General features: G+C 51.0%; 1 protein-coding gene across 2 annotated transcripts in view; it reads left to right on the top strand.

The window, feature by feature from the left end:
- The window catches only part of cdon (cell adhesion associated, oncogene regulated), a 28583-nt gene extending 14720 nt beyond the window's left edge, over nt 1–13863 (top strand). For both annotated transcript variants that reach the window (XM_029255924.1, XM_029255923.1), the window contains exons 5-19: nt 152–295; nt 697–987; nt 1092–1361; nt 4360–4637; nt 4887–5061; nt 5169–5285; nt 6985–7191; nt 7348–7529; nt 8008–8113; nt 8772–8894; nt 10509–10700; nt 11121–11410; nt 11775–11854; nt 12988–13256; nt 13497–13863. In XM_029255924.1, coding sequence (XP_029111757.1) covers nt 152–295; nt 697–987; nt 1092–1361; nt 4360–4637; nt 4887–5061; nt 5169–5285; nt 6985–7191; nt 7348–7529; nt 8008–8113; nt 8772–8894; nt 10509–10700; nt 11121–11410; nt 11775–11854; nt 12988–13256; nt 13497–13645 — 2873 coding nt within the window. In that variant the 3' untranslated portion in view covers nt 13646–13863. The remainder of the gene's footprint in view (nt 1–151; nt 296–696; nt 988–1091; nt 1362–4359; nt 4638–4886; nt 5062–5168; nt 5286–6984; nt 7192–7347; nt 7530–8007; nt 8114–8771; nt 8895–10508; nt 10701–11120; nt 11411–11774; nt 11855–12987; nt 13257–13496) is intronic.
- Nucleotides 13864–16395: the final 2532 nt, after the last annotated feature.

The raw sequence follows: 16395 nt of genomic DNA, 5'->3' as shown, positions 1-16395 counted from the left end.
TCCTTTGTTTACTTCTGGCTCCAGCTCACAGAGCCTTGGTGCTTAGATCCAGGGCCAGGAGCTGTTCGCTTTTGTAATTAAAATCTGACTCAAGCGATGACCTGTGTCTGACTGTGCTTTTTTTTTTTTTTGTTTCCTGTTGGCCTCGCAGATGACTTTTTAATCCTTCCTTCGGGGAGCTTGCAGATCATCTCGGCATCCCCTCAACACCAGGGGACGTACAAGTGCGGCGCGTACAACCCCGTGACGCGGGAGCTCAAGTCAGAGGCCCACGGGACCAAACTCACCGTGAAACGTGAGTCGGGTCGCGTTTCAGGGTGGCGCGAAAGGACCCGTGCACCTTCGCCAGAATTACACCTGCGCGGTAAAATCTGAGGCCGTGGACGCAGCTCCGCTGAGGGAGTGGGACTTGAACCAGCGGACTTCCGGTTAGAGTCCGTGTTCACAGGCAGGGGTGAGATGGCACGAGGAAACACGGCTCTAGGGCCGATAGTCTCTGTAACATGAGGTGGGATTGGTGTGGGATTAAATTCCCAGCACAACAGTGTGTTCTTATACCTTTTTTATGTAATTATTCACTATTCCTGTTAAAATTAAAAGGCGACTGATGCTGGAGTAAGAGGCTAATCTGCAGCACTTTCTTCCACTGTTAGGTGGATCCTAAGCTGTGTCTTGTCCTCGTGTGCCTTTGCGCAGAGCGCCGCGCGCCCTCTCCCGTGCGCATCGTCTATCCCGTCGCCCGGCAGACCCTCGCCGTCACTCAGTCGGAGGACCTCGTTCTGGAGTGCGCCCTGGCAGGAAGCCCCTCCCCCAGCGCGCGGTGGTCCAAGGATGGAGAAGAGGTGGTGCTGAATGCTGCTCGCAGACTGTTGCACAACAATCTCGTCCTGACTGGTGTTGGGAGGAGTGACGAAGGGATCTACCAGTGTTCTGCTCGGACCAACACTGGGGAGGTGGTCAGCGCCACCTACGCCGTCACGGTGCTCGGTAGGGGTCGTGCCTTATCGCACCCGGTTTAATGTAACCCGTCGCAGCGACCCGACTGCTCGCGTGCAAAACGCTTTTTTCTGTTCCTTGTGCCTTGTCTCTAGAGCCTGCCTCCGTGCCGCAGGGCTTGACAGATCAGTCGGTGCCCGCCGGCTCTTCTGCTGTGTTTACCTGTGTGGCCAAGGGAAACCCCGCCCCCAACGTCACGTGGCTCTTGAACTCTGCTGCGATCACCTTCTCACCGCACCGACACATCTCTGACTCCTCCCTGCACATCAGTGATGTCACAGCAGAGGATCAGGGGATATACCAGTGTCTGCTCGACAACGGGATTGGTTCTGCTCAGTCGGCTGCCGTCCTCACCGTCCTGCCAGGTGGGCCTTTGCACTGTACACTTTACCCCGAATAGGGTGAAATCGCAAGGCACTTTTCACAAAATGATGATAGCGGTAATAATAATTGCTCGGCATGGTGGTGCAGCGAGTAGCGCCGCCGCCTCGCGGCGTTTGGGTGGCGTGAGATCGTGGGTTCGATCCCCTCTCAGTCTGCGTGAAGTTTCCATGTTCTCCCTGTGTTTGCGTGAGTCTCCTCCAGGTGCTCTGGTTTCCAGATGTGCAGTTCAGGTGGATCTGTGATTTTGAAATTGCCCGTTGTGTGTGTGTGTGTGAGAGAGATTACCCTGCAGTGGACTCGACCTGTCCAGAGTGTCCCTCGCCAGGATGGGCTTCGGATCGCCGCAGCCCTGCTCAGGACAAAAGCGGTTATTGAAACTCGATGGATGGATGGTTATAATAGTAATATTGTACTGTGGTATGGGGTGGAGTTTTTGAAAAGAAAAAAAAAAATAAGGGAACAGTTAAAGGCCACATGAACATACGGAGAAAAAACAGGAGCGTCGAGCAGCATCTGCGTCCACACCAGGCCAGAGCTGCGCAGCACGATTGCTCCAGTCCTCACTTTGTTTTTATACCGTGTTCCCGTATCCGAACCTCGCCGGTCCGGTACGGCCGACAATCCCAGAGGCGGGCGTGTCCGCGCTCCTGTAGGTCTGGGCGTAAAACGGATCTGTGAGCTCCGTTTGCCCGCTCCGCACCACAAATGGTTAACGTTGTTTTGGGCTGAAGAGAGCACTCGTGGGCTCCCGTCAGCGTGAATCAACGTTGCCGTCAGCGTGGGGCCCGCGGGAGCCGTCTGGGGGGACGGGGCCCCGGACAGCGGAATGTGACGAAGACCAGGCCCCTCCGGGCCGTCGGCACAACACACAGCCGCCTTTCAGTCGTTAACACGTTGACTCCCAGAAGCGCGCGCCGGCCGCTGACCGAACCGCTGCCGAAAACGCGGCCGCCGCCGTCCGTCCGCGAGACGGTTAACGGACGCGCTCTCGTCGAACGCGAAAGAGCGCAGGTCGCCTGGGCCGCGCGCCGTTTGCGCTCTAAAATAAACGCGGGACGTGATAAGTGAATTGAAGCAGGAAAAAGGCGTAACCTGGCACTCTCCAAAAAAATTAACGATTCCTTCTGTGGTCGGGGGCAGTATTTTGCCAGATAAGGCATGCGTGACATGTGCTTTGCTGGTCTGGCTGCGCAAGGTCAGACATCCGAGCCTCCACGTTTTCACGAAGGCGATTTTGTTGCGGCGAACCTCCGCCTGTCATCCGCTGATACGACACGGCGGGGGCCTTTACCAGCCACCCGTCGCACCTCCCGCGACCCCGGAACGGCAGCCGGGTCCCACGGCGATCAGAGCCCCCCATGTCATCTCGCTGCGCCCTGGCCGGGCAGCTCGCTCTTCGTCCGGGCCGTCTCTCGGACGCGGGCCGGAAAGCACGTCGACGAGGCCTCCGGCCCGGGCTCCGTTTCGGCCGAGGCCTTTCTCTCCGCGGGTGCGTTAATTATGGTTTCCCTTTCTTCCTTCCCCTGGATTCCACAAATCATAAAGGATTTGCTGCGCAGCGAAGTCCCGCTCAGCTCTCTGTCCGCAGGTACGGAGTACTTATGGCTCCCCTGTGACTCGGTATGTGTGCGCGCTGTAAATCAGCGCACGCTTTGCCGAGCGGAGAGGAGGGAGAGGGAGGGGAGTGGAAAGAGTGAGAAAGGAAGGGAGCGGAGGCGTGCGCTGGGGTGCGGAACGCGGGGCCTCTGCTTTACCGTCCCGGGGACCCGGATCGGCGGTACGTCACGGAGTCCCGGGCTCTTCGAACCGCAACTGGAAACCAGTGGCGCGAACATCAACGAGTTGAAACGGGTTCTTAAGGTTCCGGACTTTGAGCCCGGATTTAATGACCTTTTTCGGTTGGTCTGAAAACTCAATTACGCCGCGTTCGCCTCGCAGCCCCGCGGCTCGGATGAACTCGGCCGGTTCGCGCGACGCCTCCCCCCCCCCCCCCCCCCGGCTGCCCGCTGCAGAAATACGGTTTCCCGGCTGCCAAAGCCTCGTCCGCTCACATAATGTAGTTCCCATCCCGGCGAAGTTTCCCAGGTGCTCCGTTCTGGCTTTTTTGAAAGAACAAACAAAGCCATACTGTGGTTTGCCGTGTTGCTGCGGATATTTGTTTTTTTATGTTAATTGAATTTTTTTTTTTTTTTTTTTTGCTCAAAAAGCGAAACCTTCTTGTCCGTCTGCTGGCACATAGCCGGCGGGGTTATAATCCCCCTTCTGTTGAAGGGACGTGGGTGACCACGCATATTGCCTGCTGGCTTTCTCTTGCAGGCTGCAGATTTTTTGCAGATGTTCCAGCGTAATTTGCATTAGGTATGAAAAAGCCTTCTTAACGTATTTACATTTTCGAAGCTTTTTTAAAATCACGTTATTCACATTTGCCTTTTCCTTCGTTAAGTAACATTTTCTGCGATTCACTCAAGTGTACGGAACGTACGCGACCGTCGTGGCCGCAGTATTTCTTGAATGTTATTAAAGGTCTAATTCTATGCTGTTCCGCTATATTATATTCCATATATGGGATTTACATTTATTCGTGTAGCAGACGCTTTCCTCCAAAGTGACGTACATCTCATGGAAAATACCATGTGTGCATAACATTAGCAGGAAGAGACACGTAGATACGGACGCGGGACTCTGAAGTACCATTAGTTTGTTTTTTTCCTCCGCATGAACCAAAGTAGATCACACGAGTAGCTGCATAAAACTTTTCTGCGAATATCGACAATTATTTTTTATTTTTCGTGTTATTATTTATTGAAATATCTTATTACTGACAATATAGCTGTTTATTTACAGCGGTTTCGTTATAGTATATAGTAGATAGTCTGTTTACATATTATGTATATGTGAAACTGGACTGCGGAATGATTGTGAGCACTTGTCTCGGAGAAGGATTTAGGTAACGGAAAATTATTGCTCTCGGATTGACAGGACCTCTGGCGAGTTCCTCGGCGTTTCCTGCGATGAGCTTTCCGGTTTCGAGCAGCCCGCTTCAGAATGATGAGGGGGAGGAGTCTTTCGTGCAGGTGGAAGGGCCAGGAAACGGCGAGGACGCGCCCACCTTGGGGACCAACGACCTGCCTACTCCGGAGGCGCCGATCATCACGAGCCCTCCGCAGACGCACAAGCACGACGTCTACGACCTCGAGTGGAGAGCAGGGAGAGACTGGGGCCATCCCATCAGTGCCTACTTTGTCAGGTATCGCAAGGTAAGCGCCGTCCCGTCGCTCACGCACGGTCTCTATCGCTTCTCACAATCTCCGGGTGGGCGCACCTGACTTCGGTGGGAACGAAGTTCAGTTTTTCATCGCTGTGTGGGTGGGAGTACGTTTTTCTTCCTAGGTTCAAAGTTGAGTTTTGCAGTGGGACCGATGAGGCCGTTGCCTTGAAATCCCGCATGTTAAGTGTCCTTACGATTCCTGTGTGTATCTGCGTGACGTGGAATGTGTCACCCGCAGCTGGATGACACAGGCAACGTGGCGGGCACCTGGCATACGGTGCGGGTCCCGGGCAGCGAGAAGAGCCTGCGACTCTCGGACCTGGAGGCCTCCAGCCTGTACGAGGTGCTCATGGTAGCCCGTAATGAGGCGGGCGACGGCCAACCCGCCATGCTCACCTTCCGCACCGGCAAGGGTTCGTACGGCAGCGTCTCTGAGCGTGTGACACATGCGCGTCTGCTTTTTTCTGTGTCCTGGGACACTGCGGCTCACAGCTCTCCTCCTCTCGTTCTCGGTGCTCAGAGAGGAGCACCTCTTCTGGCAAGGGACCCTCGAAGGCACCCTTCCTTGCCCAGGCAGAGAAGATCCCCGAGCGCGAGATGTCCAACACGCACTTTGGGGTGGTGATCCACGACCGGGGTAAGGAGAACGGCGCGGTCGAGACCTGGCTCACGAACACCAGAACGTTGCTCGCTCAGGCGCTCGGTTTTACGACCTTGAAGAAAAATTGCTTCGGCAGAAATTTCAATCTTTATAAATGCGTAACGAAAAACCTTTGAGCTAATTGGGCCGACCCGGATAAATGTATCTGCTAAGTGATTGAATAATATTTTCATGACACGACAGCACATTCCCCGGCGTGTGAAGGTCATGGGACGCAGTGGGGAAGCGTGTAGCGCTGGTGCCCCATGACTCTTGGGCAATAGGTTTGGACGTAGGTTTGATCGCCGCTTAGTCTGCGTGCAGCTCACACGTTCTTGCCACGTTCCCATGGCTTTCCTCCTATAGTCCAAAGACATGAATTCAGGTGGTGGCTTCAAATTGCCAATAGGGTATGTGTGAGTGTGTGTTATGTTGCTTTGCTATAGAAATGAAGGACCAGGTGGTTTAGTGTAGCGGATCTCTTTCTAAGGCACCTTGGGCAATGCTGTCAGTGTAATAGTGGTTAATGATCATGGCAGGTTGCTTTGGAGAGAAGCATCTGCTCAGTGAATGTGCTCCTATAGGTGGGGGCTGTGTTCAGCTCCCTTTCCATGGCATGCTCGACCTGTTGAGATGGAGGCACGACGGGAGGAGTTTAAGCGGAAGCCCTTCTGCTTACGTCCTGTGCTGTAACAGTCACTGGAAAAGGACGGAAAGTGGAAAGGCCAAGATCGGTGAAATGACAAGCAAGACTTCCTTTCTGCAGCACCTCTCCAACGTTAGTCCAACGAGTCCTCGACAGCTGCGGCGATCTGCCCGTTTATTTAATGGGTGACATGGCGTGAAATGGACTTGTTCAGTAGCGCCGCGGTTCTGGCTCCCGCGGCGCAGCGGGTGTCAAGTGGGTGCGCTCGTGGACCCGGCTCGGTCCTTCTGCAGGAAACGAGAGCCGTCCGCGGCCGAGGTCGGCTCCCCTTACCGAGCCGCGCGCTCAAATGTTTGGATGGCGTGTTTTGTTTCTCCTTCCAAGGGCCAGTACTTAGGAGACAGGAAGCGGTGGCGCGTGCATCGGCGCACACGCACGTATGTGTGTGTGTGTGTGTGTGTGTGTGTAGACGCCTGCGCGTTCATCTAGCCCTTTTCGAGCCGCCTGTCTGACCGTGCTGCCTATTGTGCCGACGTGCACTTGGTATTTTTGTTTGGACTAATCCCACATTTCTCCTCTCGCTCTCTCTCCTTGCTCCGTTTTCTGTGGCTCACAGCCCCGACAGTAAGTACACATTCCTGCGTGGCATGCTGGTACAGTGTATGGCCCGTGTGTGTGTGTGTGTCTGTTTGTTTTCCATCGTATTTCAGCTCTTTGTTCACGACGACTGTTTGCGTCCTCACACCGGTGAGAAAACAGCTTCTCTAAAACCCATCCCCTATTATTCTAGGAAGGTGTCTGGGAGATGAAAGGTGTCCTGAAATGGAAGATCGATTTGTGATTTCAGCAGGCGGCACTTAAATCTGTTGCGAGATAATGGAAGTTTCCAGGTCAAGCGAATACTTCTGAAGCCCCAGCTGCAATATAACAGTCGCTCGTAATTCGTTTATTGAGGGTTTTGTTCTCCACGTGAATGTATCAGCGTCTGCGGGGCTTGTCATCCATCACATTGTCTTTGATTTGCGCTCTCGTCTCGTTCCCGTTGCCCAGTCCCCGAGGCTCCGGACCGGCCCACTGTTTCCATGGCTACCGAGAGTTCCGTTTACGTCACGTGGATTCCGCGAGCCAACGGCGGTTCTCCGATCACGGCATTCCGCGTGGAGTACCGGCGACAGGGCCGCAGCTCCGAGTGGGCTGTGGCGGCCGACAACATCTCCCCGCTCAAACTATCGGTGGAGGTTCGAAGCTTGGAGCCGGGTGAGTTTAAGCGCGCGGTAGGCGTTGCGTTCGAGCGGCAACGTGAGGTTGTCGCACAGCGTAGACATGAAAGCGAGCTTAGGTTTACGAGCGGTTGTGTGCGGTTGCCGTGGCTACAGATGTTCTTACATCCATGCACCCTTACCCTCTGTGCAGGATCCACGTACCGCTTCCGGGTTGTTGCTCTCAACACGTACGGGGAGAGCCCTCACAGCTCCCCCTCCAAACCCTACCAGGTGTCCCCGGCCAGCCCTCCGTTCCCCGTGCGCCCGGTGGCCGGCCCCCACATCTCCTCCACGGACGCGGTCAGCGATACGCAGATCATGCTGCGCTGGACGGTGAGTACAGTGCCAGAATCACCCCCTGGGGGGGGCAACCAAAGCACCGATCTTTAAACAACCACCACGCTTTGTTTGCTTGTTTGTTTATACGTGAGCAGCCTCTTATCGGTTACAGTGGGTTCTTAGTCATAGTTTTGTTTGCTGTGGCGCTCAACATAACAATAAGCAATTGACCCTTGAGGCTCTGAGATAAGATTCAGGCCCTGAGGGAACGTGAGTGCGGGGGAGGGGTTGTTTTCGGGAAGATCGGGAGGGCCTGCTCGGATGAACGTGGCTGAGTGCGAAGCTGTTTTCAGATGTTGGTTTAGAGGGTCCTGGGGAGAGAAGAGAGATTCTTAAAATCAATATTTCTTTGCATTTTTGCTTCACTGTCAGCAGTTAGTGTCTTCGGCCTCGTTTGCTCTCTTTCATCGTCGAAGCATGACCCTTATCTTCCTTACGTACGCACGCGGCTTACGTCCTTTCTTTTCTCTAGTACACACCATCCAGTAACAACAACACGCCCATCCAGGGCTTCTACATCTACTACCGGCCCACAGACAGCGATAATGACAGTGACTACAAGCGAGACACAGTGGAAGGTGAGGTTATCAGCGCTGGGCAAGACTTACGAAGGCGCTCAGTGCTCCAGATGACCATAGACACTGTGGGGTTTGAGGTGTGTATGGGCCACCCGTGGTCTAGACGTGTCTTCTGTCAACCGTTTACTGCAGGCAACAGACAGAGCTGGGGGTCCTGGCAGTTTCCGCTCAGAAGAGGGTGTGTAAATGGGGGGGTAACAGCACGGAGTGTCCTTCACAACAGGCTGGCCTGCTAATGGTCCAGAGCCGAAACTCTAACTGGGCTTGTTGTACGGGGTCCTATTACCAGGAGGAATGCTATCGGACAGTGATGGTGGGACTGCGTCCGCTGTGGGGCAAGGACTGTGTGTGTATGTGCGTGTGTGTGTGTGTTCGTGTGTGTGTGTGTGTATGATCTCTTGTACCCATGTGTGGCAGCGCAGCAGGGACCACCGTCTCTGCTCTGTGTCTCTGCATCGCTGCCTGTGTCTTGCGTTCTGGGAGTGCTTTAGCACGGGCAGAGAAAACATTTTGCTTCCTTATTAGGATCATTCCTGGAACAGAGCCCTCTCGAGAGAGCGACGCAGAGGGACTCGGGTAGCTAGAGATCGATGGCAGGTGAAAGCGGGGTTTCGAGAGAGAACTCTGTAACGGGCCATGTGTTCGTCCCCTCCGACAGGCAATCGGCAGTGGCACCTGATTGGACAGCTTCAGCCGGAGACGTCCTATGACATCAAGATGCAGTGTTTCAATGATGGCGGGGAGAGTGAATACAGCAACGTTATGATCTGTGAGACTAAAGGTGAGTGGAAGGCAGAGAGATACATACACTCTACACCAGGTACTTGACTTCCGAAGAAAATTGGGTCCGGAAGTCTGTTTGTAACTCCATCGGTTCGTACCTTGAAAGTCGCTTTTACTGTGTCACAGCCAATAAAAGGTGAATGATACATACCTCTGTCCACTTTTTAATGAGTTATGTTCTGTATAACCCTCATACAAGGCTGTAATAAAACATTCTCTCTAACACTTCCATCCTTTCATTACACTGTTCATCCAGTGAAGTGTCAGTCTGTAGCCTCTCCTGGGTGCAGGGTGCGAGACAGGGCATACCCCCTCATTGTCACGTCCACGCCCACAACACAAGCGACAACACCTCACACTGCACTAGCTCCTGACTAATCGCTCACCCTATAAAGACCCTCTTCAGCTCCCGTACCGTTGCGGAATCTCGTTTGGGACAACCGCCCTTCCTCGCCTTACTTCGCACACACACTTGCTCTATTCTCTGTTCACGATCTCCGGTTTTTTTTGACTCCTTGCTTCGTTTTCCAACCACGTCCATGCATCTTCGTTCCTGTCCCGTTCGCCAATCGACCGACCCTTCGCCCGTCCCTGGTTTTGAGAACTCGCCTCTTCCCTTGACTTCAGACGAACAACGCTGCACTTGGGTTCAGCCGTCCCGGCTCCCTGTGTTCCGCGTGACACTCGTGTGATGCATTACATTGAAGTCTAATCCTATTATTCTTCTACCCTTTTTTCAAATTTCCATATTACGTTACATTAAAATCTAAACTTTAGTTTAAAGTTCATCTCCACAACCTCCATTCAGTGCCACTGACTGAGATGCTTGTCAGCTACAGGCTAGCCATAGAAGATGAAAACACTTTGTAAGACTTTTCGTTTTAACGTTTTTATTAACTTCAAGCTAAATTGAACTTACAGCAAACCCATTTCACTGAAGACTGTTGACTGATTCCTCCTGTAAATATGTGTAGTGTTACAGGTCTTCTTATTGATCACACCAAATAGGAGCTGTAAACTCTGTAGAAGTGTGTGAAATGAAGGAGGTCCTTCGCCTTCACTGGCTTATGATACTTTCTGAGTGCATTTTGCTGCCAACTAATGGAAACAGGTGGAATCACACGTCAGTTTTGTTCAGTGACGGACAGAAATTTTAGAAAATAAAACGGGGAAGAAAATGCAATTAAGCAAATGTTAAACGTGTGTTTTTGTAACTCACACACACATTGTCTGAAACCGCTTGTCGCGGCGAACCGGAGCCTAATCCGGCAACACGGGGTGTAAGGCTGGAGGGGGAGGGGACGCACCCGGGACGGGACGCCAGTCCGTCGCAAGGCACACCAAGCGGGACTCGAACCCCAGACCCACCGGAGAGCAGGCACAGGCCAAACCCGCTGCACCTCCCGCACCCCCTCTTAGATTGTAACTCATATGTTCATAACGCGATTTACCAGTTCCATACATAAAGGTAAAGATTGCAGTAGCTGTTGAAACAAACTGACCCTTTTCTATAAGGAATCTGGTGTGACACACTGACTTAGTGAGCTGTTCGTTTTGCAAGGCAGGACCTTCACATCTGTTTCCTGTCCCGTGTTCCATTCCCTTCCCACAGCCCGACAGTCCCCAGGCATGCCCCCTGAGGACCCCATCACACCTCCAGACCCTTATCTACCAGCTGTCTCTATGCCCCCGGGGGGGCTGCTGTACCTGATCGTGGGATGTGTACTGGGCGTGATGGTGCTCATCCTGTTGGTCTTCATCGCTATGTGCCTGTGGAGGAACCGGCAACAGGGAGCCATGCACAGTGAGTGATGAGTGGCGGTCTCAAGAGTCTTCAACCAGGGTGTGTTCAGTAGAGAGGTCTCCGCATTGCTGGAGTTCAGGGAATTGAGTGTCAGAAGTCCGTTCTCGGAACGGTCTCGGACGGCGAGTTCTTCAGTGCAGCATGTCCGGAAAAAGGTGGTACACGGTGTTTTGATATCTGTCCTTCTCGTGCACTGGGTTCATCAGCTTGATTCATGCTGTCTGTTCTCTCCTGCTGTCCCTGGCATGGAGCATGTAAAATATTTGCCTATGGAGATGTTCCACAAGAGTGTACTTGTTAGCCAGTCTTCGCACGGGGTTTGTTGAGTAAGTACGGTTAGTACGTTCAGAGTCCATGGAAGCAGAGAGCACGAGCTGACCCACGGTCTCAGCTCAGGATTCTCCGCTGCAATCCCCTTAGAGTGCGACTCGCCCGGGTACCTGTTCCAACCTGCGGAGATGAACGGCCATGTGATGGACTACACCTCCCTCCCAAGCTCTGCCCACATCAACGGCGGTGTCCGTGGTGGCTACGGGCACGGCGGCCTTCTGCCAACACCTAGCTGCCCTCATCTGCACCACAAGGTGACTAATGGGATGGCGCTGTTCAACGGTTCGGGGGCGCTGTACCCGACCAGCCATGCTCTCAATGGACCACCGCCCCGCAGCGCTCCGGAGTATGACCACACCCACTCTCATCTCCAACGCAGTGTGAGTCCCGCAATCGAACACGCCCGCAGCGGTCTTTCAGCAGAGTCCTTCCTCTGTCTGGGCCAGCTGGTAGCATAGCTGTTGGAGCGGCTGCCTTCGGACCCAAAGATTGCAGGTTCGAATTTCCCCTGCAGCTGTCATACCTGTGAGGAAGGTACTTACCCTAAAGTGCTCCAGTAAAAATTACCCGGTTGTATAAATAGGTAAATAATTGTAAGTAGCTTAACATTGTAAGATCCTTTGGAGGATACAGCTACACGAATAAATATATTTTCTGCATACACCTACTCGGTCTCAGGCCGGTTAGCTTCCATCAGTGCACCGTGGGGGAACGTTTCCAAATGTCGGTTCTTGTCCTCGGCAGGGAGGCGGGATGTACACGGTGCTTCCGCAGTCGGAGTCCTCAGACTGCATGAGCTGCCAGAACTTCTGTAACAATAACAGGTGAGGGAGAAGCGACGCGGCCGTTATCGGACCCCGTGGAGTAACTCGCGCTTTGGTTTTCACAAACAGAGATTTAATCTCCTGCGTGCAATGTTAACGACTGCGGTACAGTAAGCGGTAAGTACCGCCGAGTATTCTGAGTGGAATTCCGCCGAGGTTTGAGGTAAGGAGTTTAAATGTGGTCCTGCATCTGGTCACCCTCTCAGCCCGTGACCCAGGAGTCCTCTGTCATGAAATGGATTTGGCTGCAGTACCTCCCCATTATTAAATGTACACTAGTGACTCCAGGGCAAACAGTTTACACTGCCTGCACCCAATCAGCAGCTCTAATGAGCCTGCTGTTTGTTTACCTCTTGGCACAGGGAGGCGGGGTATTAGGGTACAGATGTTTTAACATGCCAGAGGGGCTTGTGGAGGGGGTGATGGCGGTAGAGGGAATAGCCAGCTTCTGGGTGTGCTGTTCTTTTTATGAATGGAAAATTTTTGCGTCAGTCTGCGTACGCGATCCGCGCATGCGCGTACGCGGGAAGCTGCCATCCGTTCCCACTTAATCGAGATTAAAACGTGAGGTCATGTTAGAAGGAAATCGCAGTTAATGAATACTTCGTGGTATAATAACTTACTTTCCACAGTATTTGGTTTCATGCAAACTGTGTGGGGCTGCGTACCCATTCCCTTTTTTTTTTTGTTTTGTTGAGTGGAGTGTTTTTGCGTGTGTGTTTTCGAGGGCCTTGGTATCCATGAGACGCTTAGTGTTTAAGTGCAGGCGAAGGTGTGCGGCCTGCGATCGCAGGTGAGCGCTCTGCATGTCGATGCTGTTGCTTCGATTTGCTTATTCGCTTGAGTCCAGAGCCTATTGCGTGTAAGTACTGTAGATGAATTTTTTTTGACCCAGCATAGACCTCCGAGCTCCATTATAGCTTCTAATTAGGGAATGATTGGGTGTAACCGAAAACATATAATTAGTTTCAACAACATTTTAAGAAGCAACCGCATTTATTCGTCATGCGTTGCTTAGAAGCGGTACGACGCTGTAGATGGAGTCGCTCCAAAAGATGTGGAGTTGTCAAAAAAACGAGTGTAACCTAAGGCACATTTTCCATAGCTGTGTGTCTCTCTCGCGCTCTGCCCAGGTGTTACACAAAAGCCAATGGAAGCTTTTCCGGTGGCAGCCTTCCCATCATGCACCACTTGACGCCCCCTCTGCAGGACGGGCTGGAGTTGGTGCCCCTCTCTCACGTGACATCACATTGTCACAATTCCGACAATCAGCGGCGCACAGGGGAGGAGGAGGCCAGAGAGCCCGGGGAGGAGCCTGACGGGGACTGCAGGGTCCCGCCCCCTTCCCAGCATTCCTGCTGCCAATCAGGGGCAAAGCAGCATCGCTCATTAGATGAAGGAGGTGGGTGGAAAGGGTCAGGGTTCAACACTGCTATTTCTCCGTAGTGAAAGTGACACGGTAAAGTACAGTGTGGTGAAAGTTTCAAATACTGTCAGATATTCTCAGTCCTTCTCGTTATGCTGCGGCGTTACACTGATATCTCCCGGTGTCAGAACATGAAACAGGAACTGTACATGAGTGTTACGAGCTGCTGCTGTGGACAGATACTAACTTCAGTTTAACCCCCAACTGGTGAGGCAGAAGAGGAGGTGCCATTTGAGGGACTGGACAGTCAAGCAATGTACTGGGACAGACTGGACCCGCCGGGACTGGACTGTGGCGGAATGGGCCGAGTGGACGTTGGGAGCTGTCCGGAGGACCTGGTCCACCCCGCGCTGCAGGAGCTCTGAGGCCTGACGGAGAACGACGGGGGACGGAGGAGAGGTGGACAGCCTGTCCTCCGCCAACCCCCAGGCCTGTCCGTTGCGGGATCCCAGACGATCCGTGTCGTGAAGACAGGACTCAAACCTGACTGCAGGACAACCGGAGAGAGACTGAACCGCAGCAAGGAAAGCAGAACTGCAACAAATGGGAGGAAACGAAAACAAAAAAAACTTTAAAAAGAGCAAAAACTCTCTAGAAGACTTATTTATTTTTTGTAGTAGTAAAATATTATTTCATATGAATGTATCTTTTAAGAAAAAAAGCTTCTTTTATATTATTTATGCTTTTTGATGAGAAATACTATTTTTTTTCGTTTTGTTTCATCTGTGTGTTTTATATAAAGTGTGGATTTTAGCCCTCGTGTAAAGTTTTCTTGAAATATAAAGAGAAATTATGGGAGAGAAAAGGAATTCTATTCATACTGCTTTCATTTTTCTCCGCCCTAGATATGAAGAGTCTTCACTGTAAATCATGGCTAATGTGGGTCTTTATTTCTTCCACATTTTTAAGGACGCAGACGCAATTTTTGCACCACCGAGACCACCAATAAAAGTCCTAAGACCACTGCTATTCAAATTATACTGATTTTATATGTTAGTGACCCAGGCTTTTCAATGTTTTGTCTTTCCTGAATGTGAAATGAGTGTCCCCCCACCCCCCTTAAATTTTTTTCTATCATGCCTTTAATCAGATATTGTGTTTCCAAACCGTAGCGTGCTGTATGATCCATCCCCCATGTGACGAGAATGCCGAGTGGTTGATGGATGCCGTGTAAGACACGATGATGGCTCTGTTGCAGAAGGTCTTCAGTGCACTAATTTTATGTACATTGTACCCATACATTTTTTTAAAAAATTCTGAATTATTTACGGTAAATACAAAAACAATCGCATACAGTATGTGCACTAAAACATAAACAATCCAACGCTTTACTTAACTTGAAGCTGGTGACTACTGCTGCAAGACATTCACTACATTTTCTTTCCTGCTGGGTTCCACAGATGTAAGTATTATTGATTTGATCCCCGACCAGAACCAGTGACATATGCAGAAGCGGGGTCAAGTATTGTTTATTTTATCTAGAGCTTTCTTTACCCCTAAATAAAGTTTCCAAGTCTTATTGACTGTTTTGTCTAATGTATGTCCAAAAGAATAATGACAAAGGAGCTGAATCTGTCTATCTGTATGTGAACATAAGCACTAGTCCCACACCATACCTTGGTAGGAGTCGCTGAACCATGGTGAATGTGTATGGGCAGTGCATGTAAAAAGTATTTCTGTCCAAACATTCAGCTGTTTCCAATGTCTTCTGTCTTTGCAACTTCTTGTCATTAAATGTCATCATTTTTGTCATCAGCTGGCCTGTCCTCCTGTCATTATCTATCAGCCAAACTGGACAACTCGCTCATTTCGCCCACCTCCTCGGCTAAGAGTCTGAGAGTAACGATTGACTCGAGTCTGTCTTTCTCTCGGCACATCGAAGCCGCAACCCAGTCCTGCAGATATATCCTGCATAATATTCGCAGGATCTGTCCCTACCTCACAATTGACTCTGCTCAACTACTTGTCCAGGCCATGGTGACTTCCCGTCTGGACTAGCGCAACTCTCCCTTGGGTGGCCTTTCTGCTACTGCCATAAGACCTCTGCAGCTGATACAGAATGCTACTGCACGAGTTGTGTTTGACTTGTTGAAGCGTTCCCATGTCTCTCCTCTACTAATTTCTCTGCACTGGCTTCCTATAGCTGCCCGGATAAAATTCAAGACCCTGGTTATTGTCTACAAATGTATCAATAGAACTGCTCCCAGATATCTACAGGACTTGATCAACCACTACACCCAAACCAGACCCCTTTGTTCGTCTACTGCTACTCGCTTGGTGGTCCTATGGATGAAAAGTAAAGCATGGAGGTTCTCAGTTCCGGGTCCGTTGTGGTGGAATGGCCTTCCCCTCTCACTTAGGACTGCAGAAACTCTTACATTCAAGGGTCTGAAAACTCACCTTTTCCAGACCCATTTTGCCCAAGATCTCTCCAGCTCAAATACGGTGTAAATGTTCATGCACCGTAACTTTATGACCATCCCCAGATAAGCCTTTATACAGCCGCTACTCAAATATTGTATGTGATTGTTTGTGCACCTTATTATAAAAAAAAAAAATTTGGTAGGAGGTTATCAGGATTCATCTGTCCTCTGTTTTATGCACCTACTTGAACAATGAACATCGGTGCATCAAGGTAACAAACTAGGTTTACTTAAGAGTCACATGTCTGCAGCCTGAGAAGACACTATTATTTTTATGACATCTTTGTGTAGGAAATAATGAGATTTGCCTTAATAGGTGTGAAAAAGTGATTTCCCCCAACTTGAATCAACCCTATTAAGGGGGTAGTTAGAGAGATCTCAACATTCAAGAAGGATCTCAAACATCACTTACGTGCTTGATAAACATGTACTACGTTATCTATATTAAAAAGGCCTGTTTGCAGCTACTGGTGTTATGTATACTGGTTCATCTGATGATTGTGATAAATTGACTACTCAGAAATCACGTCTGCATCCAGATCCCTCCTTTTGATATAATGTGCTCATTTATTTGTCTCTGAGACGTACGTTGCTTTGGAGACACTTACGCATCGGCTATAAGAATAAATGTAAATGAAACAATTTAAAGGGCGCATGCAGATGCTGAATACTGCTCTCTTTGCTCATCTCTG

The sequence above is a fragment of the Scleropages formosus genome, chromosome 10 (assembly GCF_900964775.1).
Source record: "Scleropages formosus chromosome 10, fSclFor1.1, whole genome shotgun sequence".
In the NCBI taxonomy this organism is placed as follows: domain Eukaryota; kingdom Metazoa; phylum Chordata; class Actinopteri; order Osteoglossiformes; family Osteoglossidae; genus Scleropages; species Scleropages formosus.
Note: the sequence above shows the minus strand (reverse complement) of the source record. Positions and strands in the feature narration are given on the sequence as shown.